This window comes from Chiloscyllium punctatum, chromosome 24 (genome assembly GCF_047496795.1).
Source record: "Chiloscyllium punctatum isolate Juve2018m chromosome 24, sChiPun1.3, whole genome shotgun sequence".
NCBI classification, from domain to species: Eukaryota; Metazoa; Chordata; class Chondrichthyes; order Orectolobiformes; family Hemiscylliidae; genus Chiloscyllium; species Chiloscyllium punctatum.
In genome coordinates this window covers 68,950,984-68,975,840 of record NC_092762.1, presented here as the reverse complement: position 1 = coordinate 68,975,840, position 24,857 = coordinate 68,950,984, and the positions used below count along the sequence as shown (strand labels likewise).

General features: G+C 39.7%; 1 protein-coding gene across 2 annotated transcripts in view; it reads right to left on the bottom strand.

The window, feature by feature from the left end:
• ap3d1 (adaptor related protein complex 3 subunit delta 1) overlaps positions 1-24,368 on the bottom strand; it is a 92,144-nt gene extending 67,776 nt beyond the window's left edge. Inside the window, exon 1 of one of the 2 annotated variants that reach the window (XM_072594109.1) lies at positions 24,014-24,368. In XM_072594109.1, coding sequence (XP_072450210.1) covers positions 24,014-24,109 — 96 coding nt within the window. In that variant the 5' untranslated portion in view covers positions 24,110-24,368. The remainder of the gene's footprint in view (positions 1-24,013) is intronic. The other variant, XM_072594110.1, reaches the window with a different exon arrangement.
• Between the last annotated feature and the right edge of the window lie 489 nt (positions 24,369-24,857).

The window sequence follows — 24,857 nt, the reverse complement described above, 5'->3', positions numbered from 1 at the left end:
CAACTGAGGCACACAGCTGAAAGAGAGCACGCAACTTTTTGATTTTAATACTGACAGATGAAACCAAAAAAACCTTGCATTTAACACACATCTTTAGGTTAAATCAGACAAGGTCTGATTCGAAGGTCTTCAGTCATTTACTTCAGTTAAATTGCTGGCATTAAAAGGAAAGCTGTAAATTGAGAGGAAAAATCCCCAATGGATAAATTAATGTAGATAAAATAAACTTACATAATAAAGCACTAACTCTTTCCAAAGGATTGCTCAAGTTTGGAAAAGGTTTGATAATAAGTTAGCAAGTTGAGAAGATTTGTAGCTCAGGTTGAGGTTCTGGATGTAGGTTTACTCGCTGACCTGGAAGGTTCATTCTCAGACGTTTCATCACCATATCATGTAACATCTTCACTGAGCCTCCAGTCGAAGCACTACTGGCGTTTCCTGCTTTGTATGTGTGGGTTTCCTTGGGTTTGTGATGTCATTTCCAGTGGTCATGTTTCTCAGGGGGTGGTAGATGAGTAGACTGATAATTGTGGTAGATTAATAATTGGGGCATTCTACATTAGTGGTGCTGGAAGAGCACAGCAGTTCAGGCAGCATCCAAGGAGCTTCGAAATCGACGTTTCGGGCAAAAGACCTTCATCAATTTACATTCCTGATGAAGGGCTTTTGCCCGAAACGTCGATTCCGAAGCTCCTTGGATGCTGCCTGAACTGCTGTGCTCTTCCAGCACCACTAATCCAGAATCTGGTTTCCAGCATCTGCAGTCATTGTTTTTACCTACCTAATAATTGGGGCAGCATGGTGGCTCAGTGGTTAGCACTGCTGCCTCACAGCACTAGGGTCTCAGGTGATTGCCTGTGTGGAGTTTGCACATTATTGTGTCTGTGAGAGTTTCCTGCGGCTGCTCTGGTTTCCTCCCACAGTCACAAAGATGTGGTCAGGTGATTGGGCCATGTTAAATTGCCCATATAGTGTTAGGTGCATTAGTCAGGGGGAAATGGGTCTGGGTGGGTTACTCTTCGGAGGGTCGGTGTAGACTCGTTGGGCTGAAGTCCTGTTTCAACAAATCTAATCTAAGTCCTTCGACTTTTGGAACTCATTTGCTCAGCTAACATCTATTGCCCATTCTTATTTCCATTAACAAGTGATGAACTGTGTTATTGAACCATTGCAGTCCATCTGATGTAGATACACCTAGAGTACTGTTAGGAACAGAGTTTCAGAATTTTGACCCAGCAACACCGAAGGGCATCTGGATGGTTGGTGGCTGAGAAGGGATCATTCAGATAGTGGTTTTGGCATATCGCTGTTGCTCTTCTTTCTAGGTGCTAATGGTTGTGGTTTTAAAATATATCAAAGGACCCTTGGTGAATTTCTGCCATCTATCTTCTAGATGGAACACATGCTATTGGGTCAGTGGTAAAGGACATGATTATTGAAGGACACAACACCAATCAAGCAGGCTGCTCTCTCCTGGAGATGGTGTCAAACTGCTTTCCCTGCAACCTCATGAGGTACAATACCTACTCTTACATCTCTCCTCTCACCTCTATCCAAGGCCTCAAACAGATTTACCCACCTATTCATACCACCAGATCTGTTGTATCCATTGCTCCTGATGTAGTCTCCTCTATATCAGGGAGACCAAACACAGACTTGTGGACTGGTTAGCAAAGCACGCTACACGCATCAAACAATCCTACCTTCTGACACCATCCCTTTCAGTTCCCCTCCCAACCTCTGGAGGACATGTCCATTCTAGGCCTCTCCCACTGTCAGAGTGAAGCCAAACATGAACTGGAGGAACAAGACTTCATATTTCGCCTAATGAGCTTACAGCCCAATGGCCTCAATATTGACTTCACCACCTTCAAGATCCCTCCACCCCAACCTATCCTACGTCCAGCCTTCCTGTGACCTAACCCACCAATCTTTCTACTCACCTATATGCTCCACCCTTCCCAATGACCAAATCACCAGAACTCTACATCTGCATCCACCTATCACCGTTCGACTTACCCAACCCCCCCCGCCCCACACCCCTCTATTTCTGTAGCCCCCTCTCACTCCCCAGTTGTGACAAAGGGTTTGAGCCCAAAATGTTGGCTTTTCTGTTCTTGGATGCCGTCTGATCTGCCATGCTTTCCCAGCTTCATATCCATTGACTCATGCTTCTTGCATGTTGTTGGAGCTGCCATCATCCAGCCAAGTGCGGAGTATTCCATTACACCTTGACATATGCCTTGGGGAATCAGGAAATGAGTTACCGATTGCAGGATTCCTAGCCTCTGATCTGCTCCTGTAGCTATTCTCTTTATATGGCTAACCCAATTTAGTTCCTGGTCACAATTAATTCCTAGGATGTCAGTCTACATATATTTCAATGTTGAGCTTGGTTGACTGGATGGCTAGTTTGCAATGCACAATGACACCAACAGTGGGGTTCAATTCCTGCAGCAGCTGAGGATACCAACAAAGACTCTCCTTCTCAACTTCTCCCCTCACCCAAGATATGGTGATCCTCCGGTTCAACCACAAATCATCTCTCTCCAATGAGAGAGCAGTCCTATGGTCTAAAGACTATGCTAACTTAACCTTCAGTGTTTTACAGATATTCCAAACACCTTTTATACAGTATACTCTCAATTTCAGAGTTTAATACTGTCAAACAATTTTGTTAAATTCCAGAGACAACTGCATTTTGAACCAATGACTGCACGTTGACAAAAACTAAACTACACAGTTTTTAGGCCAAATTCTGGACAGCCTTTTTCTTTGACTACAAAATAAGAAATAAGGTAATTACTTTAAGATTTCAATGATTTCCAGGAAGATAGTCCTAGTCATCCTTGGGTCATATGAACTTAGAGGAATGGGTTCCATGTGAAGTCCATGTGTTACACTGTCGCATCAACATGTATCCACAAATCTTTCACGTATACGTTTTGAGCTGCTTTCAAATGGCACATTAGCTAAAAGTTAACAGAGACATCTAATGAATCAAGACAGTTGTAACGGCCAGAAGGCCATGAAGGGAGTCGCTCAATGTTGAGCACGTCCTGCAAACAGATCAGATTTGATCAAGGATTTAATTAAAGGCAAATCATTGTTATTTGGATAAACTCTCAAAGTCATTAGTTGAACTATTCAGTGGTACAATGTCGCAACAGAACTATCATAGCCAACATGTGATATGTCACTGATTCCAAATGTTCAAAGTAAAGGGCAAGACCTGTTTTCTATACCACCTTTCACAACCAGAGTCCATCCTCAAGATATTCACAGATAATTTAAATACTTATGAAACGTAGTCCCTGTTTCAAAACAAGAAAATTAGGAAGCCAATCTGCACAGGGTAAATTGATAACAACCAGATAATCTGTTTATACAGTTTTATTAAGGGATAATTATTGGTCATAGCACCAGAGAAACATCCTCTGCTCTGCTTTGAAATCGTGCTTTGGAATATTTCTCATCTACTTTGAAAGCAGGTAGGGTTTCAGGTTACACATCCAAAAGCACAACACACTCTTATTGCTGTACTGAAGCCAGAGCTTGATTTTACATTCAAATCCAGGAGTTGAAACCACAACCCTCTGATTCACAAGGTCCCTGAGCCAAAGATAACTTCAAAAAGGATCCTGTGGGAAGCTAGGGAAGAAATTGTGGGGCCCTCTGCAGCCATATCTACAGCCATGGGTGAGATGCCAGAGGATTGGAGGGTAGCTAATGTTGTGCCACTATTTAAGAAAGGCTGTAAGGAGAAGCTTGGGAACTACAGACCTGTCAGTCTAACATCATTGGCAGGTAAGATCCTTGAGGGGAGTCAGAGAGAATTTACATGCATTTGGATAGGAAAGGACTGACGAGGGATAGTCAACAAGGCTTTATGCGTAGGAAATCATATCTCACTAACATGAATTTTTTTTGAGCGAAGTAACCAAAATAAAGTCATGTGATGGGTACAGTCTACATGAACTTTGCCAATTAGACCTTGTCAAAGGCTTTATTAAAATTAGATCACTTGCCAAGTGGATATAAACACTGACTTGCTGACAGAGGATAGGGCAGTGACGGAGGCCTGTGACGAGCAGTATTTTTTACATAAATAATTTGGATAAGAATATACAGGGCATGGTTAATAAGTTTGCAGATGACACCAAAATCAGTGGTGTAGTGGACAGGGAAGGATGTCATCTAAGATTACAAAAAAAGAGATCTTGATCATTTAAATTGGAGCAAGGCCAATTTTGACGGTATTAGGCAAGAACTTTCAAAAGGTGGTGATGTTCGCAGGTAAAGGGACAGCTGGAAAATTAGATAATGAGGAATTAGATAATGAGACTCCAGAGAAAGTATAATCCTGTTAGGATAAAAAGGTATAGGCGATGCTGGATGACTAAAGAAATTGAGGATTGCATTTCTGTTTGCCTGTGTTCAGTTGGTCTATTAGGTGAAAGTATCCTAAGTGCATCACCCTTTTTTTCAAAATACAAGATTTAACAAATAGTCTTCCATCTTCTTTGTTTGTTTTTCACGAATATTCTAACGTGGCATGTACAGAGTAGTCAATCTTCTCTGCTGATCTTATGACTTGAATATTGGTTGACATCCAAATGGTGTAATTAGATTAGATTACTTACAGTGTGGAAACAGGCCCTTCGGCCCAACAAGTCCACACTGACCCGCCAAAGGATAACCCACCCAGACCTATTCCCCTACTTTTACCCTTTCACCTAACACTACGGGTAATTTAGCCTCGCCAATTCACCTAACATGCACATTTTTGGATTGTTGGAGGAAACCCACGCAGACAAGAGGAGAATGTGCAAACTCCACACAGAGAGTCACCTGAGGCAGGTCTCTGGCGCTGTGAGGCAGCAGTGCTAACCACAATGATTGAATACTTTGCGTAAGAGAATCAGGCTGTTGCTTAAAACATTCTTTTATAAAATGTCTGTAATGACAAGGTCTGTCAGAACATCATTTTGGATCTTGTCGTAATGACTTTACCTGTGGCGTAAATAATATATATTCTGAATAATTGTGCTGCAGAATTTGCAAAGTTCCACAATGACTGGAATGAAAGAGTCTGGTGAAAATCATGAAGATATAAATGGTATGCATACTTTGACGTACACCATGCAAATATTTTTAATCAGCCTATTTAGACATCCAATGACAGCTCTGGAATAAGTAGGCCTTGAACCTGGGTCTATGGTTGAATAATGTCAGTTAGCTCCCACGTTTTAAAGTTGTATTTGTACACAAAGTTCTGATGCTTTTTCACATGATGAATTTGAGTGAATTTGGTTGGGTTATGTCGCTGGATTTAGCAAGACAGTTCCCACATATCTACTCCATACAGGCTGGAGGGTTATTGTCTTCATGCAGCATCTGTTTTGATGACTGCATTTAGTTTTATGCTTTTGAAGAATAAGGCAGATGACTAGAAAGCAGCATGGTGATGTCACAACGTTTTCATGGTTAAGGGCCCAGTTTCTTCTGGTATTATGCTCACAGGTATGTCTACAAATATTCTTTCATTGTTAGTAGCACTGAGTTCAGGGACTGCCTCACTATGGGAATGGAAGGGTTAGCAATTCACCTTGAACAAGTCAACTACATTTTATCATAGCTTGCTGAGCTCACAGAGATTTGTACTCTAAAGTGACTTGAATGTCATGGAAGCAAACAACAAGGATTAATTATCTGGATTGATTTCCCAAACACCACCCTCTTCCATTGCTAAAATAAGGGAACCAACTGTATTTAACAGAAGTATCTATAAGGGAACAGTTTTAAAACATGATACTTTAGTAATGAAATTGCAGTAACATTTGTGATCCAATTATACATGGTATGCATTTGTCAGTTATGTTGAGAGATGTTAGGATTTTGCCAAGGACGTGGGGGGCGGCGGTGGTGGAAATGAGATAATTATGGCCATATGTGTGAAGCAGATGATGCGGTCACAACCTTTTCATATACAAGAGCACACTTTGAAGATTTCTAACTCTCACTGTATCTCCAAATGCTTCAGCTTGCTGGCTTATTTGCACAAAGATAACTGGATGACATTAACACAATATTACGTTTCCAATAAAATTCACTGCATTTACTTGTGAGTAGCTAGGCCAAATGTGTGAGCAAAGACCCAAATTCAACCCCTTGTCTAAATGATAAGTTAACTCCTCTTGACTACTGTCTGTCAAAATTCATTTAATTTGTTATTTTCAACACTCATTTTACGTATGATTGGTGAGATGGTACACTAATTATTTCATTGAACAGCTAAGGTGAATAGCAAAGGTCTTTTCCCTGGGGTGGTGGTGGTGTTTAAAACTAGGGAGCATATTTTCAAGATGAGAGGAGAAAGATTTAAAAAAGACACAGGGGCAACTTTTCCAGAGTGTACTTCATAAGTGCAATGAACTGCTAAAGAAGTGGTAGATGCAGGTACAGTTATAACATGTCAAAAGACATTTGGACAGGTACATGAATAGGAAAGGTTCAGAGGGATATGGGGCCAAATGCAGGCAAATGGGACTAGTTCAGTTTGGGAAACTTAGTCAGCATGGACAAGTTGAAGCCAAGTGTCTGTTTTCGTGCTGTCTGACTTTGAACATAGATTTTTTTTAAAAAATCAGTTGGTTTAGTAATTCTACAATACATTTTATTACGTTTCGGTATAAATATTAAGTGCTTCCAAACTGAAAATTTTGAATTAGTGTTTAAATATTCAAAGATCTAATTATAATGATCAGAATATTGCGACATCATCCATTTAGCACTGCATTTCAAGATTTTTCAGGGTGCCCTTTTGTGGTGCAGTGATAGCATTTCTGCTCCTGGAACAGAATGCCCAGGTTCAAGACCTACCTGCTCCAGAGCTGTATGCTAACATCTGAACAGGTTGATTAGAAAAACAGGTTCAAATTTAAGAAAAGACCACTCTTGCTGTCAGATTTTTTGACTCGATGTTCTGCAAGTCTTGTGCAAATGTTACTGTGTAGTTGCAACAGTTAACAGCTGATCCAATACTTGAAATGAAGTGTGGGGAGGGAGGGGTAGGAGGGAAGTACAAACAGATTGGAGGGAGAAGACAAACAGCAGTGTCACAAAACCTGCACTGCCCACCAAGAACACTCAGGTATCACTAAGTCGTTTGCAAACTATTTTTAAGAAGTGATTCTGATGGTAATATCATACAAGTCAGATCCTAAACTGACATTAGCTTGATAACAAAACTAAAATAAACTTATGGTCTTCAGTCACTGAAGATGTTCACAAAAAGGGTGTCAATATACATAAACAACTCTGCATTACAAAAAAAAAGGATAAGGTACACAATACAAATTCTGAAACTAAATTTGTTACAAATATCAAACAAAAACCCTTTCACCCTTAAAAAGAACACAAAAGACATTCAAACCACAGAAGAGTCACCCTGTCTCCAACTTAAATGCCAGTTTAGTTGGCTTGACTGTAACGGATTTCTACTAGCAAAGTTTTACATTCACCGAAACGCACCTGCCATTGTTTATGTCTCGGCCTGAGGCTTTGAAATTGCAACACTGCTCATTTGATTCTTACCACAGAAGTCTTAAATCCTCTTCAACAGCCTTGACTTTTCAGAGATTTTCCCTTGCTGACTTTAAGCCACTCAGAAATTCAGTCCAAACTGATTTGGAGATGCCTCTGAACAGTACTTCTGCTGCTTCTGACATTATCTTTCTAAACAAATAGGCACTTTACATACTGCCCAAATGCTTCTGGTTGTTAGCCTTTGTGCCGTTCGACTCCTGCAGCAAGGACATTGGTCAGGCCACCATTGGAAGAGTGCATGCAATTCTGGGCTTCCTGCTACAGGAAGGATGATGTAAACTTGAAAGGGTTCAGAAAAGATTGATAACCAAATTGCCAATGTTGGAGGGTTTAAGCTATCGGGAGAGGCTGGGCTATTTTTCCTACAGTGTCACAGAGGCTGAGGGCTATAGAGGTTTATAACATACATGAAACCACATGACCATCCTTCACTTCACAGGAACCAATCGTATGTTCCATGAACTATTGAATTTAAAAAAAACAAATGATTTACATAGCTTTCCTTGAGCTCTCCAGAGCAGGTAGCATTGATTTCAAAAGCATTATTGAACTTAAGCACATTGACCCAAATTTTCACACTTCATTAAACTGAAGCAAACCCAGCTGCATATCCATCCTGCAACAGCCGCACCAAGAGCAGATATTTTCTAATTTAGAATAGTTTAGTAACGGCGGCATGGTGACTCAATGGTCATCAATGCTGCCTCACAGCACCAGGGTCCCAGGTTTAATTCCAGCCTCGGGCGACTGTCTGCATGGAGTTCGCACATTCTGCGTGGATTTCATCCAGTTTCCTCCTACAGTCCAATGATGTGCAGGTCAGGTGACTTGGCCATGCTAGATTGCCCATAGTGTTAGGTGCATTAGAGGGAAATGGGTATGGGTGGGTTACTCTTTGGAGGGTCGGCGTGGACTGGTTGGGCCAAAGGGCCTGTTTCCACACTGTAGGGAATCAAATCTAATTTAATCAGTCTCTGGAGTAGGTGGGACTTGACCCCTGGTCTCCTGGCCCATCGGTAGGGTGCACTCACCCTGCTACAAGTTACAATACTTGAAACTTGTTATGGAAGCACCGAGTGCCAGTTTGAGTCTGCCCAATCAAACACTTGAAACATCTTTTCCATAGCAACGGTTAGATTACTACCATCTGATGTTTGGCTATCAGCAAGTTAGAACCTTGAAAATATACAAATTTTAAGTTGAGTGACCTGTATAATGCATGGCGAAAATTGCCTCCTTCATTCAGCAGTGCAAGTTCGAGGCGGCAATAGAATTACGAAATACTGTTCTTACACTATCCCTTGTATACATAGTTGTTACATATATTAAAATTTCCTGAGTTGTTATATTGTTTTATCTGTAATACATAAAGGTTTGAGGGGCTTCTGCCCTGGCAGAGAGGAGATGGGTTAAAACATATTCTAAAATGCTGGGTGCTACTCATGACAGGATTAAGGTGATCTGTTTGATCTGCTTGCATCATTAAATGTTCGTCCTTTTGTCTTTTAAGTTAGTAAATTTTAGTAAAAATGCTAGGCCGATATGCTCTAAATTATGATGAGGTGGTGCCAGTGTTGGACTGGCTTGGTCAAAGTTAAAAATCACAAAACCAGGTTTAGTCCAACAGGTTTATTTGCAAGTACGACCTTACGAAGCGCTGCTCTTTTGTCAGGTAGCTAAAGGGGCAGGATCATAGCCCTGCCAGCTTCCTGACGAAGGAACAGTGCTCCAAAAGCGAGTATTTCCCCATAAACTTGTTGGACTAAACCTGGTTGTGAGATTTTTTTAACTAATGAAAATACAGGTACAATTTTCAAATTAAAGAATAAAGCATATTAAACAGATTACCACAGCTGGGTTGAGAGATTTGTTTAGGATTTACTGGTGAGTTTCACTCAATTACACCTAAGCGCTGTTTTGACAGCTAGTTTCCTAAGGCGTAATGGCCCAATAAAAAGGTATTTAACAAATACATATTACTGGAGGAAAATGTTTGGTTTTCTGGAATCTATTCACGGTCAAGACACAGTTGGTGATGGCTTATCAATATTATAATCTTTCAAGCAAACTTGATGGGGATGGTATGGTTTACCATATTGACAGCTATTCAGAGGCAGCTTTTGATGTAGAAATAGTTGAAAATAACATAACACCAGGTTTAGTCCAACAGTCTTTTTTGGAAGCACTAGCTTTCAGAGCACTGCTCCCTCATCAGGTAACTGGGGAGCAGGACCATAAGATAATTTATCACAAAATATTAGTGAGATGCAACTGAAATGCCATGTTAAATAAACCTAGATTGCGATTAAATCTTTCATCTTTTAAAATGGGTTGCACATTTCGGTTAATTAGTACGTAAATCCCAGAATTTCTTTTAAGTGACATTCTCAAGATACCTTGATCTTTTATAAAAAAAGGTGACATCTCAGCTCAAACAATGCATTTAAAGGCGTGAGGAGGATCTGTATCATAATCTTGAGTCAAACTGGCTCTATTTCCAAAGTAGAATTTATAAAATATTACATGGATTGACAGCATGCAGACTGTGGCTTTTGAGCAAAATATGGGGACGACAGTAAACACAATGCTCTTCACAGCCTGCAACACATTATCGATAAGGATGAGCACCTTGCCAAGACCTTCCCTACATCTCCACTTCCCACCTCGAAACAACCGCCAAACCTTAATCAGACCACTATTCATAACCAACTGCCCAGCCTTCGGTCCATATTCCAGAGAAGGAAGGAATTGTTGGATGTCTTGAAATGCATAAAAGTGGATAAATCAGATGGGTCTGATCAGGTGTATCCTAGGATTCTGTGGAAAGCTAGGCAAGTGATTGTTGGGCCCCTTGCTGAGTTATTTGTAGCATTGATAGTTACAGGTGAGGTGCTAGAAGACTGGAGGTTATTGTGGTTCTGTTCGCCGAGCTGGGAATTTGTCTTGCAAACGTTTCGTCCCCTGTCTAGGTGACATCCTCAGTGCTTGGGAGCCTGGATGTTAGCTAACGCAGTGCCAATATTTAAGCAAGGTGGTAAGGACAAGCCAGGGAACTATAGACCGGTGAACGCACATTGTTGCAGGGAATCCTGAGGGACAAGATGTACATGTATTTGGAAAGGCAAGGATTGATTAGGCATAGTCAACATGGCTTTGTGCATAGGAAATCATGTCTCACAAACTTGATTGACTTTTTTGAAGAAGCAAAGAGGATTGATGAGGGCAGAGCGGTAGCTATGATCTATATGGACTTCAACAAGGCATTCGACAAGGTTCCCCATGGGAAACTGGTTGGCAAGGTTAGGTCTAATGAAATACAGGGAGAACTAGCCAATTGGATACAGATTCAAAAGGTAGAAGATAGAGGATGATGTTGTAGGGTTGTTTTTTAGACTAGAGGCCTGTGACAAGTGGAGTGCCTCAAGGATCAGTGCTGGGTCCACTATTTTTCACCATTTATATAAATGATTTGTATGTAAGAGGTACAGTTAAGTAGGTTTGCAGGTGACACCACAATTGCAGGTGTAGTGGACAGTAAAGAAGGTTATCTCAGATTACATGGAATCTTGATCAGATGAGCCAATAGGCTGAGGAGTGGCAGATGGAGTTTAGATAAATGCGAGATGCTGCATTTTGGACAAGCAAATCTTAGCAGGATTTATAACTTAATGGTAAGGTCCTAGGGAGTGTTGCTGAACAAAGGAACCTTGGAGTGCAGGTTCATCGCTCCTCAAAAGTGGAGTCACAGGTAGATAGGATAGCCAAGGTGGAGTTTGGTATGCTTTCCTTTATTGGTCAGAATACTGAGTACAGGAGTTGGGAGGTCATGTTGTGGTGTATAGGACATTGGTTAGGCAATGTTGGAATATTGTGTGCACAATTCTGGTCTCCTTCATATCGGAAAGATGTGGTGAAATTTGAAAGGGTTCAGAAAAGATTTACAAGGATGTTGCCAGGATTGGAGGAGTTGAGCAGTTGGGGGAGGCTGAACAGGCTGGGGCTGTTTTCCCTGGAGCGAAGGCTGAGGGGTGACCGCAGAGGTTTATAAAATCATCAGGGGCATGGATAGGATAAATAGACAAAGTCTTTTACCTGGGGTCAGGGAGTCCAGAACTAGAAGACATAGGTTTAGGATGAGAGGGGAAAGATATAAGAGACCGAAGGGACAACTTTTTCATGCAGAGGGTGGTGCATGCATGGAATGGGTTGCTAGAGGAAGTGGTGTAGGCTGGTACAATTGCAACATTTAAAAGGCATCTGGATGGGTATATGAATAGGAAGGGTTTGGAGGGATGGGGGCCAGGGGGTGGCAGGTGGGACTAGATTAGGTTGGGTTATTTGGTCAGCATGGATGAGTTGGACTGAAGGGTCTGTTTCTGTACTGTACATCTCTATGCCAACATTGCCCACAACACTCTACAGCTATGTCAGCCACTGCAAAATGTGTCAAGAGTGGCAACATGGATGCTACCATTACACATGAGGACACTACCCACCATGTATGTGGCAGGCACTCATGTGACTCAGTTGACATTGTTTTTCTTACATGCTGCAGGCAAGGATTGCCCAAGGCATGATACATTGACGAGATCAACCAATGCTACAACAACACTGAAATGGACACTGCACAACAATCGCCAGACAGGGGTGTCCCCTCCTAGTCAGAGAACACTTCAGTGGTCAGGGACATATGGGCTTGGATCTTTGGGTGACCACCCTCCAAAGCAGAGGTCAGGATATGCAGCAACGCAGAGCAACCAAGCAGAGGCTGACAGCCAATTTCAGTACCCACGAGGATGGCCTTAACCAGGAGCTTGGGTTCATGTCACACTATAGGTGACCCCACTACACTGCTCTTTTCCACCCCCCCCCTCTCTTTCTCTCTCTCACACACACTCAGTCATGGACACTTTACCAAGCATGCGCACACACAAACACACATAGGACTATGGGGCTGAATGTGCATTTGCAGAATTACATTCTATTTTGCTCAAAAAAAAACACAATCTGCAGGCAGTCAGTCCATGTGATATTTTATAACTTCATTCTTTGGATACCAGTCTGACTCAAGATTGGGATACAGATAGACTCTGACCGCACACCTTTAACACATCGTCTGAGCTGATATGTCACTTTCTCTTTAATAAAACCTTAAGTTATCTCAAGAATGTGACTGAAAGTAGTTCTCGGACTTACATATTAATGAACCGAAACTTGCACCCCATTCTAAAAGATGAAAGAGTTAACAGCAAACTAGGTTTGTCCAACATATCATTTCAGTTGTATGACGTTGCAGTCTTCTGCTATAAATTCTATCTTATGGACCTGCTCCACAACCACCTGAAGCAGCCCTCCAAAAACTGTTTCCAATTAAACCTGTTGGACTATAACCTGAGGTGAGATTTTTAACTTTGCCCACCCCAGTCTAACACCAGCTCCTCCACATCAAATGTAGAAATAGGCCTGATAAGGGTGCAAGATGAAAGGGATATTTTAACTTTAGTCTAAACTGTAATAGAGGACTTTACTACAAAATAGGTTTTGTAACTGAATCAACGAAACCATGGTTATAGTGAACTACGGGTTAGTAAAGGGTTGTAAATCAATGAACAGGGACCTAGTGTTAATGAATATAGTGAACTGCTGAGTTAGTGAAGATAACTTGAAACAATATCTCACATGATTAACAGTTTGATACCAATAAATATACAACAACAAAGGAAAATCAAGCAAAGAAATGAAACCAAAACTTCAATTTGAGCCTTAGAAATAGCTATTATTCTTGGTACTCACCCAAATATTTTAACCTCAAGGGAAAATAAATGTAATAAGTTTCAAAACCATTATCCACGTGAGCTCCACCACAGCGATTCACAGGCTAGACAAGTCGGTACATATACTTTGAATAGATAGCTCAAGTAAATGCTAACACAAACACCACTACCAAAGTCCTGCAAGAACACTAACCCATTAACATTCACTCCAGCTCAAGCGAGTGAAGCAAATAATTTTATTTTCCTCTTGGTTTTTGGAAGTTGGAAATATTTATGTTGATTGGTTGATGCTGAAACCAAAAGCCTACTTTCAGCATTAGGCTCGATCTTACTTAAAAAGTCACCAAAGGAATTTGATACGACAGTAACATTAGCACAAGTAAAGACAACAAAGTAGATCGTGTGTCAGCCTCCATGGTGTAACCATGGTACTTCAAACCTTGTGAAATTCAGAGGCATAGTGCAAACAGCCCATGACATTATATCACATGGAAGATGGGTCAGATTTCAGACATGTATGGTAACTCAAACAATGGCAAAATAATTAACCATTCTCAAAAACAAAGTATTTGATAATGATAAACACGATTAAAACTATTAATTGCATTACAGAACATAACACTTTTATGCTAAACCACATTGAGAGGATGTTGTGTTCGAAGTTTTATTGTTCAGCAGTACAGCTAACTGCTGCTAACCTAACACACTAGTTTGATAAGGAGAGGAGAGGCACACACAGACAGACCGGGGAGGTGGGGGGGGGGGAAGCAATACATCTGACAGACAGAGAGCAGGGGAGGGTGGAGACACACACTCAGCAGGGGGGGGTGGACTTTTGACACATTAAATGTTAATTTGTTTTCTTGTTTGCATTAACACTGTTGAGTGTTGACAAACTAAGTTGTCTTGAAGAATTGTTGATCGACACAAAAACTAAACAGAACTCAAGTTTTCCAATGAACCTCAATATTACCCTTTTGCTTATTTTCACTTCACATTAAAATGCTACTTATGCAAGGAAACTTTACAGGGAGGCATTTCATGCTACTCAAGTTCAACTTTTAATGTTACACTTCAATTTTTAAAAGCAGTTCAGTAAAATATTAAACAAGGCAAATTTGGCCAAAGAATTCTTGGAATAAGCTAAATAACTATGCTTGACTTGATTTCAGAGCCCTACATATATTTGAGTAATTCCTTCCAAGTTGCTAACAGCCAGTCAATTGATTCAGTTCACAATTCCAGTCTATTAAATCCATGGACAGGTGAAAGGACGAAGACTTTCAACAAGTTTGTATCAATTAAAACAATTTGATTTTGAGGTTTAAAAATATTTGATTTCCTTTCCTCTATAATACGAAATTCTGAAATGCAATTTGCTTCAACTTAACATGAACCTTGAATTCCCTCTACATTTAAAACTTGTTAATAACTGAACAATATGCAGTTTCTTTTCTCCGCTCCAAATACAAGGTTCCATATCTCAGTCCTTTTAAAAACAAACCAACCCAGAAATACTGAAGTAAATTTGTGGAGGCTTTTCATTAACTTCCTACTTTGTATGGTATAAGCACAAGTTCAGTTTCCAATGTGAAGAACCCAAGGTCTATATAACATAGAAGCAACATGCCATAATATTTGAAGATTCCAATTTCCCCTGAACATTCCTTAACAGTAGAATTCTAAGTATGTTACCATGTAGTGACTTAACAGGGACAATAACCTGTTTACATATACAACTTCAAGAATGAATGGATGGATGTACAATCCAAATGTAGAGGTAGCAATGGTTCAGCGGTATTGTTCTGGCAGATGGTGGAATTAAGAGCCACCTAATGACCACCAGGAAACCATTATTGCTCATCTGAAAAACCCACCTGGTTCACTCATACTGTTCCATGAAGCAGACTGCGGTCCTTACCTGGTCTGACCTACATGTGACTCCCGGCCCACAGCAGTGGAGTTGACTCTGGGTAAATGGAGATAGACAGTAAATGCTGACTGAATCAATGCCAACATCCCATGACTAAATAAAAAAAGCTAAGAAAACAGATTTTAAAAGGTGCCAATGCCAAGGGAAAAACAAAACTTCAAGGCGACTGTCAATTTAAAAATGTAATCAACTACTGCAAAACTTGATACAAATAAAAACGCACTGGCAACAAGAAGAATCCAATTTCCTCCTATGAAATCATTAAATTTTCCCCAGACATATTACTCTGATACTTATCTTTCTTTCAAAGCTTTCGGACAACAGATAATTTCCTTCATCAATGAAGTTTTTAGGACTTTTTCATTGGAATTTTGCCAGCTTTTAAATGAAAATAAAGGGAGAAAATTAAAGAAAAAGGAAATTCTACAACTCCTGCCTTGACCAGAAGTTGCCGCGTGGAAACACATGTACAATACTCAAGATATATCTGCTTCAAGTCAAATTTGATTAAAGAAAGTCGCTGACTACTGTGTTACAGGTTTTCACTTTAATATCAAGAATCTTGCTGCATTGTATTAAATCCTGAATGTGCCATTGCTCACCACTGATATATCACACCTTATCTAGCACCATTTAATAAAAATCTAAGAAGAGTTGAGCTAAGACTTTTCATCCAAATCTTGGTCAGTTTGAAACTTCTGTTTAACATTAGTCTTAAATTTCAAACAAACAGATTTCCTAAGCATAAGTGTGAGTGACAACATGCAACAAAGCTGAGTCATTTGTAAAGCCCATAGAGATCGGTATCTATCTCCTTTTAACCACAAAGAGAGACCTCTAATCTCTATCATTTTGTATTAGCTTACAATAAATTTACACTCTTTGGTGGACATTTCAATGCCTGTATTTAACTCTAAATTTTAGAGACTGGATTAACAGCAAGAATTTACAATAAAGAAAGGAATTCTTTAATAAAAGATTTCTAAAACAAGTTAGTAAAATCCATTTTATTAAGAGGTTTGAAAATGTCCAATTAAAAACTGTAACCGCTTGTCTGGGCAATTACTCAGTGACCAATGAAAATCTCCTTTACTATTTGCTCAAGATGGATTTCAGTGCATTAAAGTCCCATCCTAATCAAACAACAGAGGGCATGCCCATGACAACAGCTGCACCCATCCTGATTTAGCTTTGAGCAATTTTTAAAATAAAAATCAATATTCATATTGGTTCAGTTCTTTAGAAGGGTCTCTGGACCTGTAACATTAAGTCTACTTTCTCTCCACAGATGCTGCCAGATTTGGAGTTTCTTCCAGCAATTTCTGTTTGTGTTTTCAATCTTCAGCCATCAACAGTTTTTGGTTTTAGGTTTCAAGGAAGGAGATGACTGAAGGGTTGAATCTAAGTATTCCAGGCACCTGACAAGCCACCAATAAAGGCAGAGGAGAGCTAGGCAAGTGGGGTGGGGGTGGTATGAATGAGAAGTTTTGTATTTGAGCTTTTGGGAGATGGGAAGCCAACAATGAAGCTTATTCAAACTCGAGTTCAACGTATAGGGCATTACAGGTTTGGAACAGCTTCATGTGGAAGGTGACAAGTAGTATTAAATATATATTCTCTCCATCTGAAAACAAAAAGAAACGTGTGCTGAAGCGAGAAGAGATCTGTATTACATCAGGTCTTACTTCTTTCAATGGCTTTGATGATCTGACCAATTCTCCCTTGCCCCAAAGAAAAATGAACAGATGTGTAAAAGCCACAAATTTGTAAGAAATTCAGTTCTGAGAAATCAGGATGTGCCTATTTCCTCATTAAATAACCTGATCAAACTATTTCCTGTTAGTTAGTATTTAATTGAGTTGCCACAAGGTAACATTTCTTTATTTTTAATTATTTTCTTAGAATTAAAGAGAGTTTAGTTGTGTCTACTAAGTTGCAGCTCGCTCAAAACTTTCTCAAAATTAATTTCAACATTCATTCTTTTGAAGAGTGGCCTCCATTCAAATCGAGTTAAACACATTGAAGAATTATCCTTCCCAAAACTAAAACAGACTCAACTATTTTAGAAACTCCCTTGGAGTTATCACTGGAAACTAGTAAAACCTACGATGGCCTTGTCTATAGAATAAATAGATGGTGAAAAATTATGACAGTCTTGCTTACTTTACCATTATAATTATGTCCCACACAATAATTGGTTTGTTAACAACACTTAAATACATTATCAGAATGCACAAACAGACCAACACAGTAATAGACAGGGATAATTACATCAAGTTTGTTAATGGACACTGCTAGATTGTCCAGTCACTACATTAGCTTTTACTATGACAATGCATAATAGTAACTTGTTGTTTTTCACTCAAGTATCTATTAACAAAGATTTGGCTGCAGTGTACTTAATCTTCTACCCTTGATCAAGTAAGTAGCATTGCAGTGGAAGGATCCTATGCTTACAATGGAATTATGAGAAGTTTTTATAACAGTGAAATTTTAAGCTTTCAGCATTTTACAGGGCATTTGTAAGAATTATTATTGTACAGCAGCATGAAGTAATACTAAAATAACCTCTCCCAATTTGTAGTTCTAGTGAAGTTCAATCAAGTTCTACAAACTACATTTTAAGGGAAATCAGCTCAGTGAGCAGAGTGTCACTAGAAATATAGTTGAATTACTTCTGTGCAGGTAGATTGCTCTAGTACTATTGGATGTAAAAAAAAATTAATGACATTTCAATTAAGCTGTGGGAATGAACCAGAGCTAGTCATTTGTGAATGCTGAACCAGTGGAGAAAGTGACTTTTTTTTGTGCTACAATTGTCAATGCACTGCATCAGGAAAGTTCAGTCAAACTATGTGCCTGTAATTTTGAGTCTTAGCTCCACAGCCAGAAGCTACCTAACCTAGGCAGAAGAATGGCACCTTTTCCTTTATTCATCAGTTCACATTTCCAATGGATGGGCACATGATTAGATACTTCATAGTCTAAATCAGATATCTGATATTCAGTCTTGCCTCTCTCTGAAGCAAAACATCTGATGTGTACTAAGTGGTCCAAATATTTCAGTTCCTCAGTGCCAGTTATTTATCATTACGCTGACTATCTCTTGCTGCAGACTGAAGTTCAAAACTGCAACCAACAGTAACAGTTTTTATAAAAAAAATCTTGTGCCACTATTAGTTTAAAGAAAAAAATACTAATGGGTTGCATAACAAACTTTTATCTTCTAAAGAAATTGGAAGCTTAAATTATGGAATGCTTTAAGTTTAATTTTCACCCAAGATGAAAACTGTCCATATCCTTAATATTACAACTAAATCTTTCAACGGGAGAAATGAAAACCAACTGCTCAACTGGAAAACAAATACAGTCATTGATCAGTTGAACCAAACGGCCGTTGAAATTTGAACATAATTCTGTACAGGTTTCATGTTTGAATAACAGCAACACGAGGTGCAGCTGAGAATTGGTAATAATTTGCAATAAGCTCTTCACAATTATAAGTGAAAGGACATGAATGCCACAAATGATTAGCAATAAACACAAAATATATTAAAATGTTATCTTCATTTCCCTTTCCAGTTTGCCCTTATTTGACATGTTTTAGCCTTAAAGATGCCCTGTAATGTTCAACTTCAAAACTTGGTTGCAGGGACAAGGCAATGGCATGCACAAAGCTGAGAGAATAGACCATCAAAAAAGTGATGAGACAGGACATGAATCTTTGGTGTGATAGGGAAAGTTAAGGTCATGTCCTAAAATGTCAAAATATCCAAGAGATTAAGTCATTTCTACTAGCAACAAATATTTAAACAAAAATTCAAAACCAGACTTTGCAATGCTATTTTCTGTATCTGTTAAAGCCTGATATTCTCAAAGCTAGATTTGAATATTTTCCTACATCTCAATCTGTAATGGCACATAAAAGCATGCATAAGATTCAGATATTAATATCACTGTCAATAAATATCTGTAAAAAGCACTTGCTATTTTTATGCTATCAGAAGAATGAGTCATCTCATTGAAATTCCCTTCTGGAATTTAGCATATCTGTTTTCTAAACGCTTCTGGTCACATAATACGAACAAACTTGCTATTAATTATGCACCAGGCAAAAATGTTTTTTTGTTTTTGACCAGTGGCACAAAGTTAATGAATTGTCCTATAAAAATAGGACAATTTCACCTCCACATAGATGTTGGTACAAAAGTTCATCTTCCCATGCTTTCAATGGTTGCTAATTCTCATGATTAAAATTGAAGTGTCTCTCCTTCAGGCTTGTATTTTACAATAAAAATGCATAGTACACAAGAATATTGTTATGTTTATTCACTGATTTGATTTGAATACAACTCTTGGTCAGATACTTAGAATGCAATATTTCCTACCAGAGGAAAATATGCTGTGTTGATAAATATAATGCATTCAAATTACCATGCGTTCTTCGCTCAGCAATAAATATTTTTAAACTCTACAAGTATACCTTGAAAACAAAACCAAGAATGGACAAATTGCTACGACTGATTGCAATTCTGAACATCATCACAATAATTTGATATCAATGCCAACGAAACATGCCATAACTACTAAAATACAAACATGTTTCCAAATAATGCACAAAAATTATTTATTTCACAAACCGACACACACGCTCAATGTGCTGAAATGCACAGCAAACTGACCACCATTTCTTACACTTTCACTTCCCCAGATGAAGGCAACAAAATCCCAAAAGTTGCTTTGTGCAAGTCAGTCACTCTGGAACAACACACAAACATAATGGGTCTAGAGTTACACGGCAAAATCAAACTGCTTTCAGCACTGAAGAAAGGATACACAGGCAACAGCCCCTACAACCCTGTCAACTTTCATAAATGTGCATATTATTCCTGTTTTAGGGATTTAGATTTAAAAGAGAAAAATGGATTTTTGACCATTGCATGAACATTTTGTTTTCAAAGTTAAAAATGTAATATGGACTATAGCCAAAGTATGTCCATTTCTATGACTGCAGCATATGCCTGATTTATTCCCACCAAATGTTAATCCATTTACAAATATTTGTACACCTGGGTTTATGACAGATAAATTAATTGTCTTGAAACATTTATTCTAAGTAGATATTAGATTTAAGTTCTCAACAGAAGGCTCAAAGGCTCAGTTTGTATGAACCCAGGGCTCATTTGGAAAACAGACTTTCTCTTAGCAGGACGACTGTTCAGTGTTTTGTTTAAACTAGTTCAGGGGAACTAAACACCTTGGCAGTGGTTTCTGGACAGATGTTTAGGCCATTGGAATGGAGTAGGGTTCGAACTAGCAGACTCAAAAGGAGTCTTTTAAAGAAAATTATTTCAGCAGTCCAAAGGAAGAAAACCGTAAAGCAGCAATTAAGTTTGTTTTAAGATTTGTGTTAACATTTTTCTTACATAGCTCTGCTTATTTAATGTGTCATGAAGTCATATTCTGTTGCTAAAGAACACTTGCAGCCTCATGTGAGAATATTTCAGTGACAAAAAAAAGGTAAAAGGTACATTTACCATCGTCTTACCTGACCGTAGAGAGACGACTGACTCATTACAGAGACAGTCACCTCGCCACAGGTAACAGGGAGAAGTTGAGAAGAGTCTTTCACGATAGCCTCATCTCCAGTCACAATCGAACCCTCACTGTTGGCATTCCTTTGTACAATAATCCAGTTGTCCAGCCAACTGAACTCCTGGGGACTAACAACCATGCTTACCAACCGCAACAACCATATGATCTACCAAACCAGGCTTGATTCTTGAACCTGACCTGAGCGGTATTACTATCAGCTAGGATTATAATACAAAACTGAAGACTTCATGTCTAAAGGTACATATTAACTTCTAAAATTACAACCGATATGGAAATTCACCTCACAAGGACACAAGATTTGCTTTCATAAATGAAAACTGAGTTCTGAATTAATCAAGTCACCACATTTATGAAAAATGTTTCCTAGTTTAGGCACAAGAACAGTAAATCATTAAGTAAGGCAACGATTTCTTTGGCTTGCAATGTCAAAACTGCAAGTCACAAGTTAGTAACAAATCTTTTTAAGCAGAATTCCTTCCAAACCTCGACCATGAACAGTTCCAGTGCCCAAAGATGCTTTCGTGAATATTCCAAATGACAAAGATGGTGTAACAACAGAAGTTTCCCCAACCTCAACTTTAAAGTTCACCATTCAACACTTGGGTGTCTTTCTGAAGTGAAACAAATTCTAAACATTTAGTTAACTGCAATGCAGTTTCTTAAAAAACGACTAGCTTGATCATTTTCATGGAACACTGATAGGCTGCTCCTAAATGACAGTGAGAAGATTGCTATAGCTAATGTGCAGCACACAGAGGTCATGCTTTCCAGTTATTAGAAAGAATTATACAACTTTGATTTAAAATGCATTTGGTGATATGATTCACCAAACTGGCCATTAGCACTTTTGCATCAACAGAGTTAAAGCAAAACTGCAGCCTTAGAAAATGTCAATAATCAATATCTGTGGGCTACATTTAGTCATGTAAATTCAATTTAAATGGTTTGCAATATCACCAACGTCAGATGATGCAATCACATACTCTCTACAATGAATGAAATAATGTTACACAGTATTATGCAGAATGAAAAGTGTGGAACCACAGAATTTCAGCCCGACAGATTGAGCTTCTCCTTTGCTACCATCCTAAATCAATTCCACAGATATTTCCTTTCTCCATTTTTTGTAATTTCCTCTGGTGCATAGAGCCATGGGTGGGTGGAACTTCAGGAACCTGCACAAAGTTTAAATACATATCCAAATACTTATAGCTTACATTAATCAAATGAAGCAAACACACTAAACATAATTTAGAAGCTTCACTTTAAATGAAATAATCAAAACACTGAGGTTCAAGGGCTGTCATTGGAATCCCTACTGCAGATGATTTCAGATTTTGGGATTGTGCTGCTTCTGAAAAGCATATAACCACTCAAAATGCAAAGCAATTTCAACGTAAGCTTTTTTTGAAAGTGATCAAATTACTTTTGACAATTTTAACTTAGACATTATTTTCTTAACAATATTTCCTTGCAGCAGTATGACTGTTTCAATCTGATTTCTTTAAAACAGAAAAATCAACATTTCCACTGTTACACCTTTCACAACTATTCAAACAATGCTACAGTGAAAGTATTTTTGAAGTGTTTTACATACATGTTCTCACAGCCAATATAGGGACTAGACATTGGTTTTTAAGATGATGATCGTGGAGGAAAAGATCACTAGAACATCAGAATTTACTCCCTGATCTTTTACTAATTAGTGCTATTGAAATGTTAATGCCCACCTGAATAGTCAGACGGCTTTCATTTGCACGATGGCACATCTAACAACATAATGTCCTTCACAAAACATGCAGTGTCAACCACAAATTTTAAGCGCTCCAGTCCTGGACTGGGGAATCACCAGTTGGCCCAACAAGCCTGCCCCATCCCAACATAACATGTGCCATTAAACCCATCTTACCCTTCCCCCTCATGTCACATATTCACCGACAAAAGACAAAGGGAAACTAGTTCTTTAAATCAGCGATCCAACCAACATTTTATAATGAATAACTAGGGCTTAAATATTTCAACATAATTGATGAGTTAACAGCACGTGTGAACTAATCAAAATCTGATGAAATCTGTATATGTTTGTCAAGTAGCACAAAACTTCAATCATTAATGTTCCATTCACTACCTTAAAACAAAACATTTGAACCTAGTACTGAAATATAAACTATCATAGCAGAGTGAGTACAGCTATACCTCAGTTGGAAGAGCAAACTTTCCACTATATACAAAACATCTATTTTGAAAAGCACTATTATGTCTAACATAAAAAGTGGGCAAGTGAGTGAATTTGGTCAATAGCTAAAAGAAACAAAAAAAAACTGTATCAGAATTATCAAACAAGGATTAAGCCACAGGTCTATTGGAATGACCAAAGGTTTAACAACTAAATGAAAGTGAATGACCATTTTCATAAACGAACAACAATGTCAAAACAAAATGAAATGCCTTGAGAAATTTAAAATTACAGCAAATCATCACGACATCAATACTTGCATATCTTCCATTTACATATGCCAAGTATTAACAAATCTTAAGCATTTTCTTGCACCATTAAGTAAACAATTAGGTGACAGCAAAGTCAGAAGCTTGAACACGTATGTCGCTTGGCGATCAGGCCAGAGTGAGAGCAAAAGTATCAGCTGATGGACCAAAACACAGTTGGACCCTGAACTGTCAGTTGTCAATTTGATCAAAATTAAATGTTACATTTGAAGGAGAAATGGAAAGGGGGTGGCAATGCGAAATAAAATAACTTTCAACATTTCCTACAACACAGAATTTACATTTTCGCGAGGAAATTAAATGCCAGGGTAAGAAGGATAAAGGTGGTGCCGATTCTTGGGAGTTCCTGACAACAGCAGCAACTCGCCCGACAGCCCAGCTTCCAGACGGAAACGAACTATTCCAAGCGTCGGGCCGAAGTGAGGAAGGGAAAGATCGGTTTGTCCCGTTCCTGTCATCGCTAGGCCTTGGGTGCATTCATTTGCAGTTACTTTTATCGTGTTTCTTTAAACACTCCTCATTCACGTCTGCGAGGGATGTGACGGTGACCGCGACCGCAAAAAGAGCTCCAGCTCACCTCATCTTCCTTGTGGTTCCGGATGCCACGTACCAGGTCCTGCAAATTCTTGTCAAACATTCGGTCAATACTGCCTTTCACAATTTTCAGAGCCATGTTCCTTCGGGTCGGCTTTCTCCGGGAACCTCTTCAGCGCTGCACAAACCCGTCGCTCCTTCAGCAACAACCAATGCTGCGAAACATGCCAGTTTTTGTCTCTTAAATCTGTACTTAACGGTGGAAAGGAAAGGTAAGGCGCCAACCAGCCATTGATAACTATGAGATATCTTGCCTCCGCACTCTTTTACCCCCCTTACAGGTTACAGAGAGCGACAGAAAATGGCGGCCGCTGGGCTGGAGTCAGGTGACCAACATGCGTGTTGGGGGGGGGGGGTGGGGTGGGATGAAAAGGGGGCGCGGCGGGGATGGGAGGTGGAGCCTGGAATGCGGCGGGCGGGGCCTGTGGGAGTTCACGTGATGGATTCTGAGAGCACTGTGGCGGACGGGTCCAGGCGCGGCCAGGGGGCGAGGCCTTTGGCAGGAGAGGGCGGGACATATAGTGAGTGTGGTCTGCCCTGCAGCAGGCGGAAATTGGGACGGGAGAGGGCGGGGCCTAGGCCAGGACGGGGCTCTGATAGACAGGGCGGGGCCTTGCAGTGGGCGAGGACTGTGTGGAAAGGGGTGGGCCGCGTTATGACGTAACCAGAGAATGACGGTGTGGGGAGTGCCTGCGGCTAGCGACAGGAGGGAACGAGGCTTTGATAGAAGGGGGCGGGGCTTGAGGAGGCGGGGCGTAGACTGGCAGGGGCAGGAGGGGGCGGGGTTGAGGCAGGAATGGGGCGAGACTGGGGCAGGGCGTGTCCTA